The 14899-nt window shown below is 41.8% G+C and overlaps 1 protein-coding gene across 1 annotated transcript in view; it reads left to right on the forward strand.

Moving 5' to 3' along the window:
• dnah9 (dynein, axonemal, heavy chain 9) overlaps positions 1-14899 on the forward strand; it is a 157440-nt gene that overhangs the window by 71447 nt on the left and 71094 nt on the right. The window contains exons 49-55 of the mRNA XM_053341129.1: positions 4376-4543; positions 5526-5713; positions 7560-7722; positions 8066-8189; positions 10838-10980; positions 13957-14118; positions 14383-14616. Of these exons, the coding sequence (XP_053197104.1) occupies positions 4376-4543; positions 5526-5713; positions 7560-7722; positions 8066-8189; positions 10838-10980; positions 13957-14118; positions 14383-14616 (1182 nt within the window). The remainder of the gene's footprint in view (positions 1-4375; positions 4544-5525; positions 5714-7559; positions 7723-8065; positions 8190-10837; positions 10981-13956; positions 14119-14382; positions 14617-14899) is intronic.

Here is a 14899-nt window from a genome sequence, read left to right on the forward strand (position 1 = left end):
AGCCTTCTGCACTTTGAGATTACGCATAATTACCATCCCAAAGCTGGAGCCCTGATGAACCTACTGACCTTACCTTCCAGTCCCTTGATCATGCATACATACTGCCTTTAAGCAGTAGGGAGTTAAGCTGCACCATAACACTGTAAAGCTGGGGTTTGAAGAGTCTATTCTGCCTGTTCGTTGTTGTTGTTGAAGTCTTTGTTTTTTTAAAAGTTGTCTGCACAGCGTGACCGGACGTCAAGTAATCACAAAGAGGAAACACTGTCAAATCTGTCTGGTTTGCTCCTCTTACTACCCATAGAGAGAATATAAATAAAGCCAGTGAGGGACTCGTGGAGCTCGTTTGAAGTTTTTCTGCCTAACTTATTCAGCTCCTGGCTCTAACACGTTAGGACAGCTGGGAAGAGGTGAGCAGCCTCGCAGCTCACAGCTCTGCCTCAGCCGTAATTCCCCAACTGTACCTCTGTGTGTTTTTGTTTTTTTTACACCTTCAGAAGTAAGAAAGTATCTGGCATGACAGTACAAACGCCTCCTCTAATTTTCGAGCACGGGGCCTAAATGGTTGTCACTCAGTGTTTTCTAGTTTGACGTTTCAGATGTTTGGCTAAGCTGAAATAATTGGGGGAACTTTTTGTGATTCTTTTTGTTGTGTTTCTCTTTTTTTTTTGGTAAAGTTTCGGAACTCAGAGATGTAGCTAAAGGCAACCGTCTCATTATGATCAACTCTAATGAGCCAGAAAGCTGAGCTCAGAGGCTCTGTGTGAGCTTGTGCGAGGTGTTTAAATGTGACTAAAGAATTGGGTCCAGTATACAGTCAAGGTTGGGAGTATTGTTGCTGCTGATTACTGACAATTCACAGGTTAGAGTTTATGTTGAATAGTAAGAGGCAGACATATTAGCTCAAGTGCAGACATTCAGAGTCAAGGAGACAAAGACAAGGTATTTAAGCTTGGACTGGTCACTGGGAAAATGGTGCTCGGGAACGTCCAACGCCTCTGGTAACAAGCTGGGCGTCAACAGGCACAGACAGAGCCGAGTCCATGGCGACTAGATGGAGTGGGGGTTCAACGCTGATGAGCCAGAGCAGACAGGACTGGAAAAGGAAACAGGCAACACCAAAAAAATCCTTTAGGATAAATGCAGGCAAATAAATAATGAAAGTGGCTACAATCTGTCCATGTGGATCTGGCAGGGCTGAGTATGAGTAGAGGTCTTTATTATGACAAAGGTTGCACCTGGTGGAACTCTGCTCTGACTCCAGCTCACCTGTCTCCACTCACACAGGTAGGCGCACAGGGCAGAGGCAGGAATATTGAAATTTAAGTAGCAGTTAATGCATTTCTTCCACTTGTTCACTTTCTCACGGTGCTCTATCTTCCTCTTTCATACTTTCTACATTAATCTACTCCCTCCAAACATCGGGAGATCATCACGCCCGGTGGATGTTAAATTGGACGTACCATAAGCAAAGCGCGGTAGCCAAATTCCACTAATAGGGCAAGACAAACAGTTAGGCATCCAACCGGGAGCGTTGTCAAAGAGCTGTTTACCAATGCTCGCTATCTGCCATGACCAGCGGGCATATCCGAAGGCCTGTCTTCTCCACGTCAGCCTAAATGAGCTCCTCGAAAGCTCAAGAGGTGAAGGAGGAGATGCGGAGGCCGGGGGAAGGATGGACAGGGCGAAAAAGAAGGAAGGAGACAAGAAAGAGAACGCGAGACTCTGAAGTCGAAACTGTACTGTCTGCACAATATGTAGCTCGCAGTGTGATGTTGGATGGTGGAGAGTCAGCTGGGTGCATTAGTTAGCAGAGGGAAGCATTGTTTTGGGCTCAGAGCAGCTGTCAGGCTATGAGGGAAGCGTGCCCACCATAGACAGACTTACACACAGACAGACAGATACATGCAGACACCCAGAACACTCTAATCCCCTTTCTTCTGAGTTTGAACAAAGCAATGAAAGATCAGGGACTCAGGATGAGATGAGTCTGCCAAAGACTGCTGGATAGATGGAAAAAACAAAGTTGTCCCCCTCCTCAGTTTCTTAGCACTTTGCCATTTGTTCAAATGGTTCGACGAATGGCTAAGCCACTAGTATCAGTATGATATGGAGTCGCCATATGGTGTTTTATTTTTCTCAGGCACACTTTTATACGATAAATGCGAGTGGTTGTGATTAACACCATTAAACAAAGACACAAAGTAGAAAAAGACAGATCTATTAAAAGACAAAGGATTCAATCATTCACACGTGCTCGAGGAAAACATCTTGACTTTTTTGCATCTGGAGAAGCGTGGTGATTCTGGCTCGGTTTGAAGTCTTCTGTACACACATCCACGCCGGCACACCTCCCATCTGCACCATTACACAGTGGATTTAGCAGCCAATTGTCACATTCAGTGGGCTCGGATATGAAAGCAGATCAGATTCAGCTGGCTTCACCCCCGGAGATGATTCTGTTGATGAGAATAAGTTCTGGGGCTGGAAACACACAACATCTGCTTGCTGCCTATGCCTCCTGGGCGACGGCGCGCAGAGGGGAACAAACAGTGCCTGGGTGCCTCTTCGTCCCTCTCCTCATCCTATACGGCACCTGTTATGAGAGGCACCTAGATTGCACCATGTTCCGCCCGGCTGCGTTATGATTGGCCCCGTGGGAAATCCCTCGGAGCACAAAGGCATCCTCCAGAGACACATTAATCATCGATCATCCGCTAACCAATTTGGTCATTGTTATGGTTTTCTGTTTCAGTTTCAGCTTTTTTGTTTGAGCAGAGGATGTATTCACGCATGAAGAACAGATACAGAAACACTGTTCTGTATTTATCTAGGTATGATATTGTCATTCGTTCCATTGGACAGTTGGCCAACACCTTCATCTGGAATTGAAAAATAGGTTGCTTTGAAATTTTATACAGGCATCATGGTCCCCAGAAGATGACTCCTACTGTTTTTTGATTTCTTTGGGTTTTCCTCCAGTACCATGTTTTTTCTACAATTTTTTTAAACCTTTATTGTACTTAACAAGAATGCCTTGATCACTAACACCACATTATTATACACCTTCACACCTCCACTTGAGCTTTTTTCTAGATTTCTCCTGCTGACCCAAGGAATTAACTTTGGTCATAAGCCAACTTTTTTTCCTATGCTGGTTACCACTTCCCCAACATTTGTGTTTTTTGATTGAAATATCAACAACTATTGCATGGACTGCAAAATAAATTTGATACTAAGAGTCATGGGATGAATTGTAAAAAACTAATGACTAATGACGTTCCCATTAGCCTCAGCTGTACTTTGTGGTTAGTGCCAATAAGCAATTGTTTGCATTCTAACATGCTAAAGATGGTACATTTTTAGAATTGTCATTGTGAGCTTGTTATAAGGGTTTGTGGCTATGTTAACCCTGTTCCATCCTACAGACTGTCATAAGCAGAGACAGGGAAACCTGTAAAAAGTCATACAGCATGTATCATGACAGGTATCAAGAATGCAGTGTAGTGGTTAAGTTGGTTAAATCTAAAATGTGTTGTAGTATTGTTAAAATAAAAGATATAAATCACATTTACAGGAGTTTTCTTAGTTTTAATAAATGTTCGCCTGTTAACGCGTTAAATTAATATGGTTAACATGGTAACATTTTATTTATCATTGTGAGCCTGATAGCAAAGTTTATGGTTATGCTAACTCAACTATTTCAGGATTAACAGTTTATTTGTACAAACTGTCAAAAGCAGACAGGAACATCTGTAAAAAAGTCACATAGCATGTATCATGACAACTAACAAGAGTGCAGAGCAGGGGTTAGGTTAGTTCAATCTAAAATATGTTGCATTGTTAAAATAAAAGATACAAATCACATTAAAGACATTTTCTTAGTGTCAGCAAATCTCATAAAACTTATGTTAGCATGCTAAGACCCTAAACTTAGATGGATAACATGTTAAATATTTGATTTGCTTAACATTAGTATGTTAGAATTGAGCTTGTTAACAGGGTTTATAGTGTTGCTAACTTGTGCTGACGTTAGCATATAGGTTATCATTAGCATGACTGTAGACTTAAAAAGAAACATTTATTACAGTCACATGCAGACTGTCCTTAACTTTTCCTAGTTTTTCTAACACCAACCCACAGAACTTATCTCCACATACAGCAATACTTCTGAGACAAAAGGGTGAGATGAAAGGAAAGTACTGTTATTATTTCTGGAATTTCTCTGACACACCTACTAACAGCTTGCCCACTCAGTATCCATTGATTTAACACACAGTGACTGCGCTATATATTTTCCTCCTTGTCATGGTGTAAACGGGCCAAAATCAGCTTCTGGAATGAAACTCTAAGCCTCCCCCTCCTCCTCTCTGCCCAGGGCATCCTCTTCTGTACCGGCGAGTGTCTGAAAGCCCCGCCGGACCTGCTGAGAATCTACCTGCACGAGTCCACCCGGGTCTACAGAGACAAGCTGGTGGAGAAGCAGGACTTCCAGGTCTTTGATAAGCTGCAGGCGGAGACGGCGAAAAAGTTCTACGAGGTGAGAGTTTTACAAAGTTCAACGGAGTAAAAAACAAGAATGGGAAGCTGGAGGATGGGGTGTAGAGGGGGTGGTGGTGGTGGTGGGGGGGGTAATCGTTAGGTTTGCCTGTCTGGACCTGGACATCAGTGGCCCACACAGCGAAGAGAAAGAGGAGAGGAGAAAAAGGAATGTTGGGAGGGTGGTGGGGTGTGGGAGGGAACAGGATGGAGGGCCAGGAGAGAGTTGTGGAGAATATTAATCAGTGTGGTACGGGGGTCTGGCTGTCAGGGTCTGCGCTTGTCAGCCCAGCAAATTGGAAAACATTTTAATGGTTTTCTGTCCACTGCTCCCCTCACTACCCTTTCTTGGCTCTATCGCTCGCACACTAGTCATGCCACAATGAAGAACCTGACAAGTATATGTGTACACACACCCACAGAGAAAGAAGGAGAGAGAGAGAGAGAATCATCTTACCCACTCTAGAATACATTATTCAGAGCTGGCACCTCCTGTAAACCTATGACAATTTGCCCCTGTGCCACAGAGCAATATTCAGCATGTTTTCCTGCTATTTTTACACGCAAACAAGAAAGCCTTTAGAGACTGTTTCGCTGCAAGGAAGCGCACTTGATACTAGGAAAATGAATGCTGTGCTATAACATAGATGTGAATTCCTAACAAATTCCTCCCTCGTCACGCGTGCCTCTGCAGCTGTACGCCGGCGAAAGTTAGAAGAGAAAACAAGCATCCTTAAGAGACATGAAATCTCTCCAGTGAAATATTCAGGGGGCCCAATAGTTGCCAGGGTGAAAATGAACTAGGTCACCCTGTGCACAGCTGTGATATTCAGCTGTGTCCCTGTCCAGACTGTTTAGGCTTAACAGTAATGTTATGCTGACAGGGGTAGTGTGTTGGTTTGTATGTTTACCACTGCAACGTGTATGTGTTTGTGTGTGTGTGTGTGTGTGTGTGTGTGTGCCTCCCCTCCCTCCCTGAGGACATGGAGGAGACTCTGGAGCAAACCAGGGAGATGAACCTGTACTGCCACTTTGCCCGTGGGTTGGGGGAGGCCAGGTACATGGCAGCAGAGTCCTGGAGCAGCCTCAATAAAACCCTGCTGGAGGTGCTGGACAGCTACAATGAGGTTAACGCCACCCTAAACCTGGTTCTGTTTGAGGACGCCATGGCTCACATGTGAGTGGAAGTTTTCAAAAAAAATCCAAAAAACACCCACCAGGGAGGAGACGAGGAGGGTAAAGATAGTGTTTTTTGTCAGTTTTCTTGATTGTCTGTCAAGGAAATCAACTGGCTTCCCAGGTATTTCAGGATTAACAGTTCCATTTTACAGTCTGTCAAAAGCAGAGACAGGAAAATCTGTAAAAAGTCATGCAGCATGTATCATGACAGCTAACAGGAATGCAGAGCAGAGGTTAGGTTGTTCAAATAAAAGACATAAATCACATTTGAGGCAGTTTTCTTAGTGTCAACAAATACAAAACATTCCCCTAACTGTAATTTCCCCCCTTTTGAATTCACCATAAGCTTAGAAAAATCATCTTAGTAATGTCCAATAGAAATTCATAGTGAATTTAAACAATGTTAGGCTTCATATTATGAGTGTGTTTTACTTGGCCATTGTGTTAGTCAATGTGTATATGTGGGATTCACAGCCCTGCTGATGTAAATACCCATATTTGCTCTTCAATCACTACATAAAGCAGCATATTAAAGCTGCTCTAATCAATATTTTGTATATTAAAATGGATCAAATGACTTGATACAGTATAATGTGAAAGGGGTCACTGGCAGCAACAAAACCACAGAGACTTATCAATACTTCTCCACTTTTGGTTTTACAGACTGTGACTTTACTGTTTTGGTTCAGTCCCACGGCTCTCATCAACCTGGTTTGTAGCAGCAGCAGGCAGCTGTTTTCAGTGTAAGAGTGCTAATAAAGCCACTGTCACTGCCTACCCAGCAACACATGAAATTGGTAGATAAATATAGACTGTATTGTCCTGCAGGAAATTTATTGTCAAATTTCGCATCAAAAGAGTGACATAGTTTCCTCAGGAGTTGATGGAGAGCAAAACTGAGCTTAAAGTAGAGTGAGTTTTGGACTTTAATGTATCAGGTGGACACAAATGTGACACCAAATGAATGCTTATGTTGCGTCATGTCTGCTGGCTAACACATTTGCCTTTACATCAACTTTATAAAGTGATAATGTCTCTATTGTTTTCACAGGTTGTACTTTCCCCAAATAGCCAAACAAATTCATATAGATTTATTATTTCATTAATACAGGCAAATGAATACAGGACAACATGCTGTTTTGAACAATTAGGGACTAGTTACTTAAGTAAGGGAAGAAGGGGAATGTGTGGAGGGAGATAATGTGCAGGTAAAATCACTGTATTGTGCATGAACATTGTTTGATATCTGAGATAAAACCTAGACACAGCAGATTATTTATGAATCTTCCATTCACATAAAAAAACGGGTAAGTGATATGAGTGTTTGATGTGAAAGCAGTTGAAGGGTAAACATTGAGTATATAAAATTCAACTCTAAATCCTGCAGGGAATTGAGTAGTCAGTTGTGTAAACAATAAAAGCAGTTGGTATTTCAGTGGAAACCGTAAAGAAAGCTGAGATGTGCACACTGTAAATAGTTGAAGTGTCAGTCGGTAAAAAGAGGCAGCAGTAAAAATGAAAATGTAATCAATGTTGAATGTAGAGACAAGGAGTATTGATCTAGTTTTACAGAGGGCATAAATATTCTCAGTAGCACGATGTTTAATGCTTTTTGTGCTGAATGAAACAGACTGATGAGGATGATGATGGACAAAGAGAGAGAGAGAGAAGGGAGGAAGAAACAGAAACTACCTGTGCTTGTTCGCCTCATGAGTCAGACACTGTCTTCATCCGGCTCGCCTCCCCCTTACCTTTTTATCTCACCCTTTTCACCCGATCCCTCCCTCACACCCCTCCTCCCCTCTCCCTTCCTCCTTCCCACTTGTCTGCACCTCCACACGCAGCTGCCGTATAAACCGCATCCTGGAGTCTCCACGGGGCAACGCGCTGCTGGTCGGAGTGGGCGGCAGCGGCAAGCAGAGTCTGACCCGGCTGGCCGCCTTCATCTCCAATCTGGAGGTTTTCCAGATCACCTTGAGAAAAGGATACGGTAGCGCTGACCTCAAGGTTCGAGGAGGATTTATGTTGCAAAAAACAAAACAAACCCCATCCTTCTGAAAGAGTCAATTAGTCTCATATTAAGTCAAAAGTTTGAACATGCCAGCCAGGTGAGGTTTGAATTTAAATGTAAAAAGTGAGCTGTGTGTGAGTGAAATATAGACATAATCCCTACAATATGTAAACACAGTGCTGGTAATCCACACTGTATCCTCGCAGGTGTCAGCCATGTATCACTTGCTACATAACAAATCTTTAGCCCTCTCACAGCCCCAATCTCATTATGTGTGTCACTCTCCCACTCTCTCTTTCTTTCTCTCCCTCACTCTCTCTCTTTCTCTCCATCACCCAGAGTGACCTGGCATCCCTCTACATCAAAGCTGGCGTGAAGAATATTGGCACCGTGCTGCTAATGACTGACGCCCAAGTGGCAGACGAGAAGTTCCTCGTTCTGGTCAACGATCTGTTGGCATCGGGTAACAGCAGGCTTCGCTAATTACTGCGTGTCATGTTTTTTTTGTTTTTTTTTTTAGAGAGAGGAATGTTTTTGCTTTGCAACGGCGACAAATCACTGCAGCGCCATTCCTGCAGCATTACTCATCAACTTACAGGGTGTCATTGTGAAGGATGGCACGCAAGGTTCACAGCTAGATTTATACTCTGCATGTGAAGGGTGCAACACATGCTATTATTAAATATTAATATAACATTACAGCAAAGAATTTACTGTGTACTTGAATGATAATGAGAAAATAGGGATTCTGTTTATCTTTATAGACTTAGTCTGTTTGGCCCTGTTATTGTATTTGTTGACATTACTGACACTCAGAATGTCTAATTAACATGGTTGTGATATCACTGGAACACTGTAAATATCCTCTGTTTAGTTTAGTTTTAGTTACCTTTGGTTTAGTTAAGTTTAGTTTTAGGTTTAGTTGCAAGTTGCAATTTTAGTTTTTGTTCCATAAATAGTCAGCTGTAGCATGTTATCATCATCGTTATCATCATCATCAACTTTATTACAGATTATAGGATAAACAAAACAAACGCATACAACACAAACAAAGAAACACAACATTCATAAAAGGCAGCTGTGCCTCCATAGGTGCAACTGGTGCCTCATGACACTAAAACACAGCTTTGTTAACACCATAATAATTCAGCCTACAGATATATCAAGTGTCTCAATAGAGCCTGAAATGTATTTGAAATGTACTTGCTTACACTACACTACACCACTTTGAATTTTATTTAGCAGAATCTGTATGCAGTCATTTTATGCAACCTGAAGCTTCTTAATACTCCCCTTTTTTTAAACTATTTTCACTCGCCATTCACAGTTAAGACTTCTGATCTTCCCACGGACATCCAACTTGATCATTTTCCTTCACATCTGAATCACAAGTCAAGTGAATTTTTCCCACAGTGTGCTTGGACACGTTTTATCAGTATCACTTACCAGGGTTATCGTAGGTTTCTATGTTTTACTTGTCCAGCCCACATGTTAGCTTGAGCATATCATATACCAGTGGCGGCTGCTGGTGTTTTAAACAGGGGAAGTTCACTTTACATCTTCATCATAAACCTTGTCATATTGAAGCGAGGCAGTTACAAATAAAAGGAGTGTTTAATTGAGGCTGTTGTATGCTACATCTATGCCATAGAACCACATCAACACACACACAAAAAAAGATTTTCAAAACTAGCCACTAGCCTGCCCAGGTAGGCCTGCCCAGGTAGGCCTGCACAGGACAGCAAAAAAAATATTTCAAATATACTGAATGCAAATTGAATTTGCTTTGGGGGGATTATATTATCTTGGATATGTCATTGATGAGTAACAAGATTGATTTCCAGGGGGTTTTAGTTTTTTGTCCATGTGACTCTCAGAACCAAACTGGCACAAGTACCACATTGGACAAGTGTCCAACGTGTTTGATGCCATAAAAAAGGCATATTTGAGATTTCTATTTTCATTTTGTTTTTGCATGCATCTTCTAATCCACTTCTCCTCTATTGATCCAAACCATTGATTTCATTAATGCAAATTGAATTTGGTTTGGAGGGATTATAACAGTCTTGGATATGTCATTGAGTAACAAGATTGATTTCTAGGTTGTTGTTTTTTTTGTTTTTTGTGAACCTGACCGTCTGTGAGTGCTTTGGGACGGGGCAGGGCTCACAGCAGCACCCGCTGCTCGTTGAGGACAGAGTGATACATGCATTCATGTCAGAGTCTCCAAAACATCAGAAAACTCTCCAATAACATTAGAAAAACTCGCCAGATTTGTCAATAGTTGCCTTTGAGAAAAAAAGTCGCCAAGAAGAGTTGGAAAGTCGCCAGATTTAGCGAGAAAGTCAAGTTACATTGGCAAAACTACATTCAGGAGAGTCAGCCTATCCAAAGCTATCCTATTTGAGGCCTATAAAACATTTCCTCCAATCATCATACAGAAGCACAGCGTCCGACCCCGCCCACTGCTCCATTGACCGCCAGAGACGCTCAGCGTCCAGGGGCGGGACGAGTTTGTCGCATTGTCCAATGAGCGTCTTATCCTGGCTTATCCCGCCCTGGCCCAAAACAGCTGTTGGGGGAAGCCTCATAGAACACCGTTGACGCCGTGCGTCCGCAGCGGACTGTCAGTGTGTGATAGGGAAATCACGTTGGAAAATAACAGCGTCTGCAATAAACAGCTGGTTACAGGATGACAAAGTTGTAAAATTGAACGCATTCAAGTGCAGATTTGATGTAAATGATAATTTTAGTGTGAATTTAATCTGACAGTTGTGACAATTTATTTGATAAAATTTTAGGGGAAGCCGAGCTTCCCTTGTTGTCTCAGAGCAATCGCCCCTGTCATATACGTCACTGCCTTTATTTAGCCTTATTACACTCAGAAAGCGCTACTCACATGCAATATGATGGCATTTCTAGAGCCCTGCGGGATACATAGTAACTATGCCATAAGCCTATAATGAATGAGGTTGAAATGAGGTTCAAAGGGTTAATTCGCCAACTTTTGGTCGCATTAGTCAGATCCTAACAAGATAGCAAAGTTCTCACACAAAAAAACCCACCTTCAGTCCTTGTGGATCGTAATGTGGATCTTTTTATTCATTCAAGGAGAGATTCCTGACCTGTTTCCAGACGAGGAGGTGGAGAGCATCATTGGCAGTGTGAGGCCAGAGGTGCGCGGCTCGGGATTGATGGATACAAGGGAAAACTGCTGGAAGTTCTTCATCGACCGGGTTCGCAGACAGCTCAAGGTGAAGTAGTCAAGACAGTCAGTACAAGTACAGGACAAAGAGCTGTGTGTTCTTTGTTACTGCGAATTTCACAACTAATGATCCAGAGAAAAGTTGTTCTCTACGGCTCTCCTCAGGGAGAAAGTTTGTCATTAATCTCTCTCGTAGAGCTGCGTGTGTGTATTTGATCTCCACCTACTCTTAATATAGCAACAGTGTTCTGCCTCACACTCTAATTTACCATTCCAAAATAACACACACTTGGATAAACATCTGGCTTTATAATAAAGCCTCTCCCCAGACAATTTTCTTTCATGACATTTTCAGATGAACTTGAATGTTTTTGGAGGCGGCGGTTGTCGTTATAAATCACCGCTGTGAGCAGAAAAGCCGGCGTTTAGCCGCAGATAATTTCACCAACGTGTAGCCGTTTTGTTCCCTCTGGGGAGAGAGAGAGGGATTCCGGGGGGTTTGCTTATCCTGTCATTATTACAGTGTCTACCAGCACCACCAACACTGCCGCCCACACCCTCCACCCCCGCCTCGCTCCCAGCTCTAGCCTCCCCAGGGTTGAAGAGTGAATAAATGAGGAAGGCAGTCCTATGGGCACAGGCTTGTGAAGAGTGGATTCAAACTATTTGGTCTCTCAAAATTGTCTGTCAGGATGGATGGAAGGAAGGGGGGCAATCCCTTGAAAATTGTAGTTAATCTTATTCGGAGTGTTTGCGTGGAATCATGCTGAGAGTGTGTGTCTCTGCATGCTGAGCATCAGTCTGCAAACCAGGCTCAAAATGCAAATCATCAGTACGATCATTCCTTAGAGTCGTGAGATGTCACTAAAGGGCTGGAAGATGATGACTAAGAAGGAAAAATTATAATAATGTTAATAAGATGCTAATAATATGCTTTTTTCTTGTGAAATACTGTACAGTGTTACATCTTCAGGCCTTTTAACACTGCTCTAATAAAACAGTCAAACATGGAATGACTGTTTCCAACTTCAAGATGTGTAATAATAGAAAGGTGTACAGTAGCAGAAACCAGTCCTCTTCAGTTCAGAGTTTGTATGAGGAACTTTTGAAGATAGTGTGGCAATTATTTTTTAATTAATGAATACTTTTATCTATAAAAAGTAAAGAGAATTTTGGAGAACATCCATGATAATTATCCAGAGCCGGTGTGGACATTCAAGTGTTCTTTTTTCGTCCAATTAATCATCCAAACCTCAAAGATTTTCTACATACTGTCAGGACTAACAACAAATAATCACATTGGAGATGCTGCAATCAGTGAAGTTTTACCACTCTTGATTTAAAAAAAGCATTTTGAAAATCAGATTGGTGCCAATTTAATTTATTTAGTTGATCCACAAAAATATTTTGTCCAGTGAAAATGTTCAAGAAGCAGAACTGCTCCCAAAACTGTTCAGAGTAGTTTTGCTGACATTTCTGTCTTTTACAAGCATGTTAAACATCATGTATGATTTTTGTGGCTGTACTTTCCTCATTTGAGTTACTATACAAGCACACAGAATGCCATCTTGTCTTGATTCTGTATCTATATTTTTTCAGTAGTTAGTATTAACAGAATTAAAACCCCAGCATTTATTATCCTGCCTCACAGACTGTGAAAAAGAAATTACATAAGCAAACAAGAAGAAAAACGTTTTGCTGTATTCGCATGAAGTCAAAGACTATATAACACATGAAATGCGTTATTAAATATTCATTTCATGCCAATTGTCAGTAAATATTGGCACTTCTCTGCATACATATATATGAGGGAGGGAGTGGATTATATGCTTCACAGACTGCTTTGGTTAAAATAGTCCCTGCATGTAAAGATAGCAGAGGGCATCATCTCTGGCAGTCTTCCATATAATATATCTCCTGTTTTAATTTCACTCTTCTAAAACAATCATTGTGTTCACAGTAGCTTCACCAAGCATAGCCAGGAAGAGTTTTAACATTATGTAAATGTAAAAATCCATATACAGTTAATTGGAATTTATTAATTAATTAATTTATGATATATTACGATATATTGCCCCAGAAATATTCACGATAAACAATATTATTGTCATTTGAAGATTATTTTATACCACTGATATAATGATAATATAATATATAATTAGCATATTTGATACATGCAGTATTCCAGAATAAGAGTGCTATTTTATTATAAGATAATATGATTAAGATGCCAGGTGTATTGTAGTGTGTGTGGGTCACCAGGGGCCAGCTGCTCATTGTGCCCCATGGACCCCTGACAGGTTAATCCGGCCATGCATGAAGCCTGTGATATAGGTTATCAGTGGACACGGATTTGTATAAAAGTGGTCTGTGAACTACTGTTTGTACAAAATAAATGAGAAGTATGTTTAATGATAAATAATAAATACAGTCCTGATTTAAAGCTTCAGCATGTCAAACAAACTTCACAGAAAATGTCAAATAAGTCCACAGCACTTTCTTTCTTTCTCATCAGTAGTGTATGTTGTTTGCCTCCTGCATGTTTGTTTCTTTTCTTTCTTTTTTTTTTCTTAAGTCTGATGTTATGGAGCATCTGGCTGAGCTTCTCATCACGCCAGCTGTTCTCCTCCAACAGCAAAAAATCAGTCTGACGTAGCCCAGAGCTCACCACAGTCTTTTAATTCACATGCTTGCTGGAGGCTTTATTTGCTTAATGATGTAGCTGCAAATAATTAATTCACAGTCCCCCCCCACACCGCCTTCCCGCCCCCCTCTTGACCGTGAAGAAGTGCTAATCAGAGCAGGAGTTCCCTGCCTGTGACTCGACTTGTACACACAGAAGAAAAGAAAATGACTATGATCCCACTCGATGCTGTCTCAGACTTAACACTCAATTCTCTTTGACTTTGGTGTGTGTGTGTGTGTGTGTGTGTGTGTGTGTGTGTGTGTGTGTGTGTGTGTGTGTGTGTGTGTGTGTGTGTGTGTGTGTGTGTGTGTGTGCGTGTGTGTGTTGGATGCATCCCAGGTCGCTCTGTGCTTCTCTCCAGTCGGTAATAAACTGAGGGTTCGCAGCAGGAAGTTCCCCGCGGTGGTCAACTGCACTGCCATCGACTGGTTCCACGAGTGGCCACAGGAGGCGCTGGAGTCGGTCAGCTTCAGGTTCCTGCAGGAGGTGGAGAACATCGAAGTGAGAACGGCTCATAGTTTAATATACACACACAGGGATGAAGCCACCCACAAAAATGATGTTCACACTCTGAAAATATAATTTCAAATGTCAGGCACCGTGACACAAGCGATGTGATATTAATTTCAAGAGCAGACCGGAGCATCCCCCGTAAATTAAATTCAGAGCCTGAGCTTTCAGGAAATATTGCTTTCCCACCAAATCTACACAGTCATCTTTTTTAAATGTGAGGTAACCAGCTGTGCGACTTGTAATTCCCCACAGCCGCAAGTGAAGGAGTCAGTCAGCAAATTCATGGCGTACGTCCACATGAGCGTCAATCAGACGTCCAAGGAGTACCTGGCTAATGAGCGGCGCTACAACTACACTACGCCCAAGTCTTTCCTGGAGCTCATCAAGCTGTATCACAGCCTGCTGGGCCAGAAGAGCAAAGATCTCACTACCAAGATGGAGCGGCTGGAGAACGGTCTGCAGAAGCTCAAATCCACCTCTACTCAGGTACTGACCTTTATACTTGTCTCAGTGTATGTCTCTTTTTCCAGGATTTCATACAGAATACAGACTATCCCCCTATAATAGTTTGATGGTTTTATAGCTATGATTATTTAAAGCTCTACAAATGAATTGTTCTTTCTGCAACTACATCATTTTATTATGAATTTTCAGCATTTGTGGCACATGACCACACATTTACATCCCAAAATTCTTATAGTGGAAGCACCTGAAGAGCTTCACTCTTGGAAACAGTCTTTAAGAAGTTGAAAAATGTCATATCTGGTGT

This window comes from Scomber japonicus, chromosome 20 (assembly GCF_027409825.1).
Source record: "Scomber japonicus isolate fScoJap1 chromosome 20, fScoJap1.pri, whole genome shotgun sequence".
NCBI classification, from domain to species: Eukaryota; Metazoa; Chordata; class Actinopteri; order Scombriformes; family Scombridae; genus Scomber; species Scomber japonicus.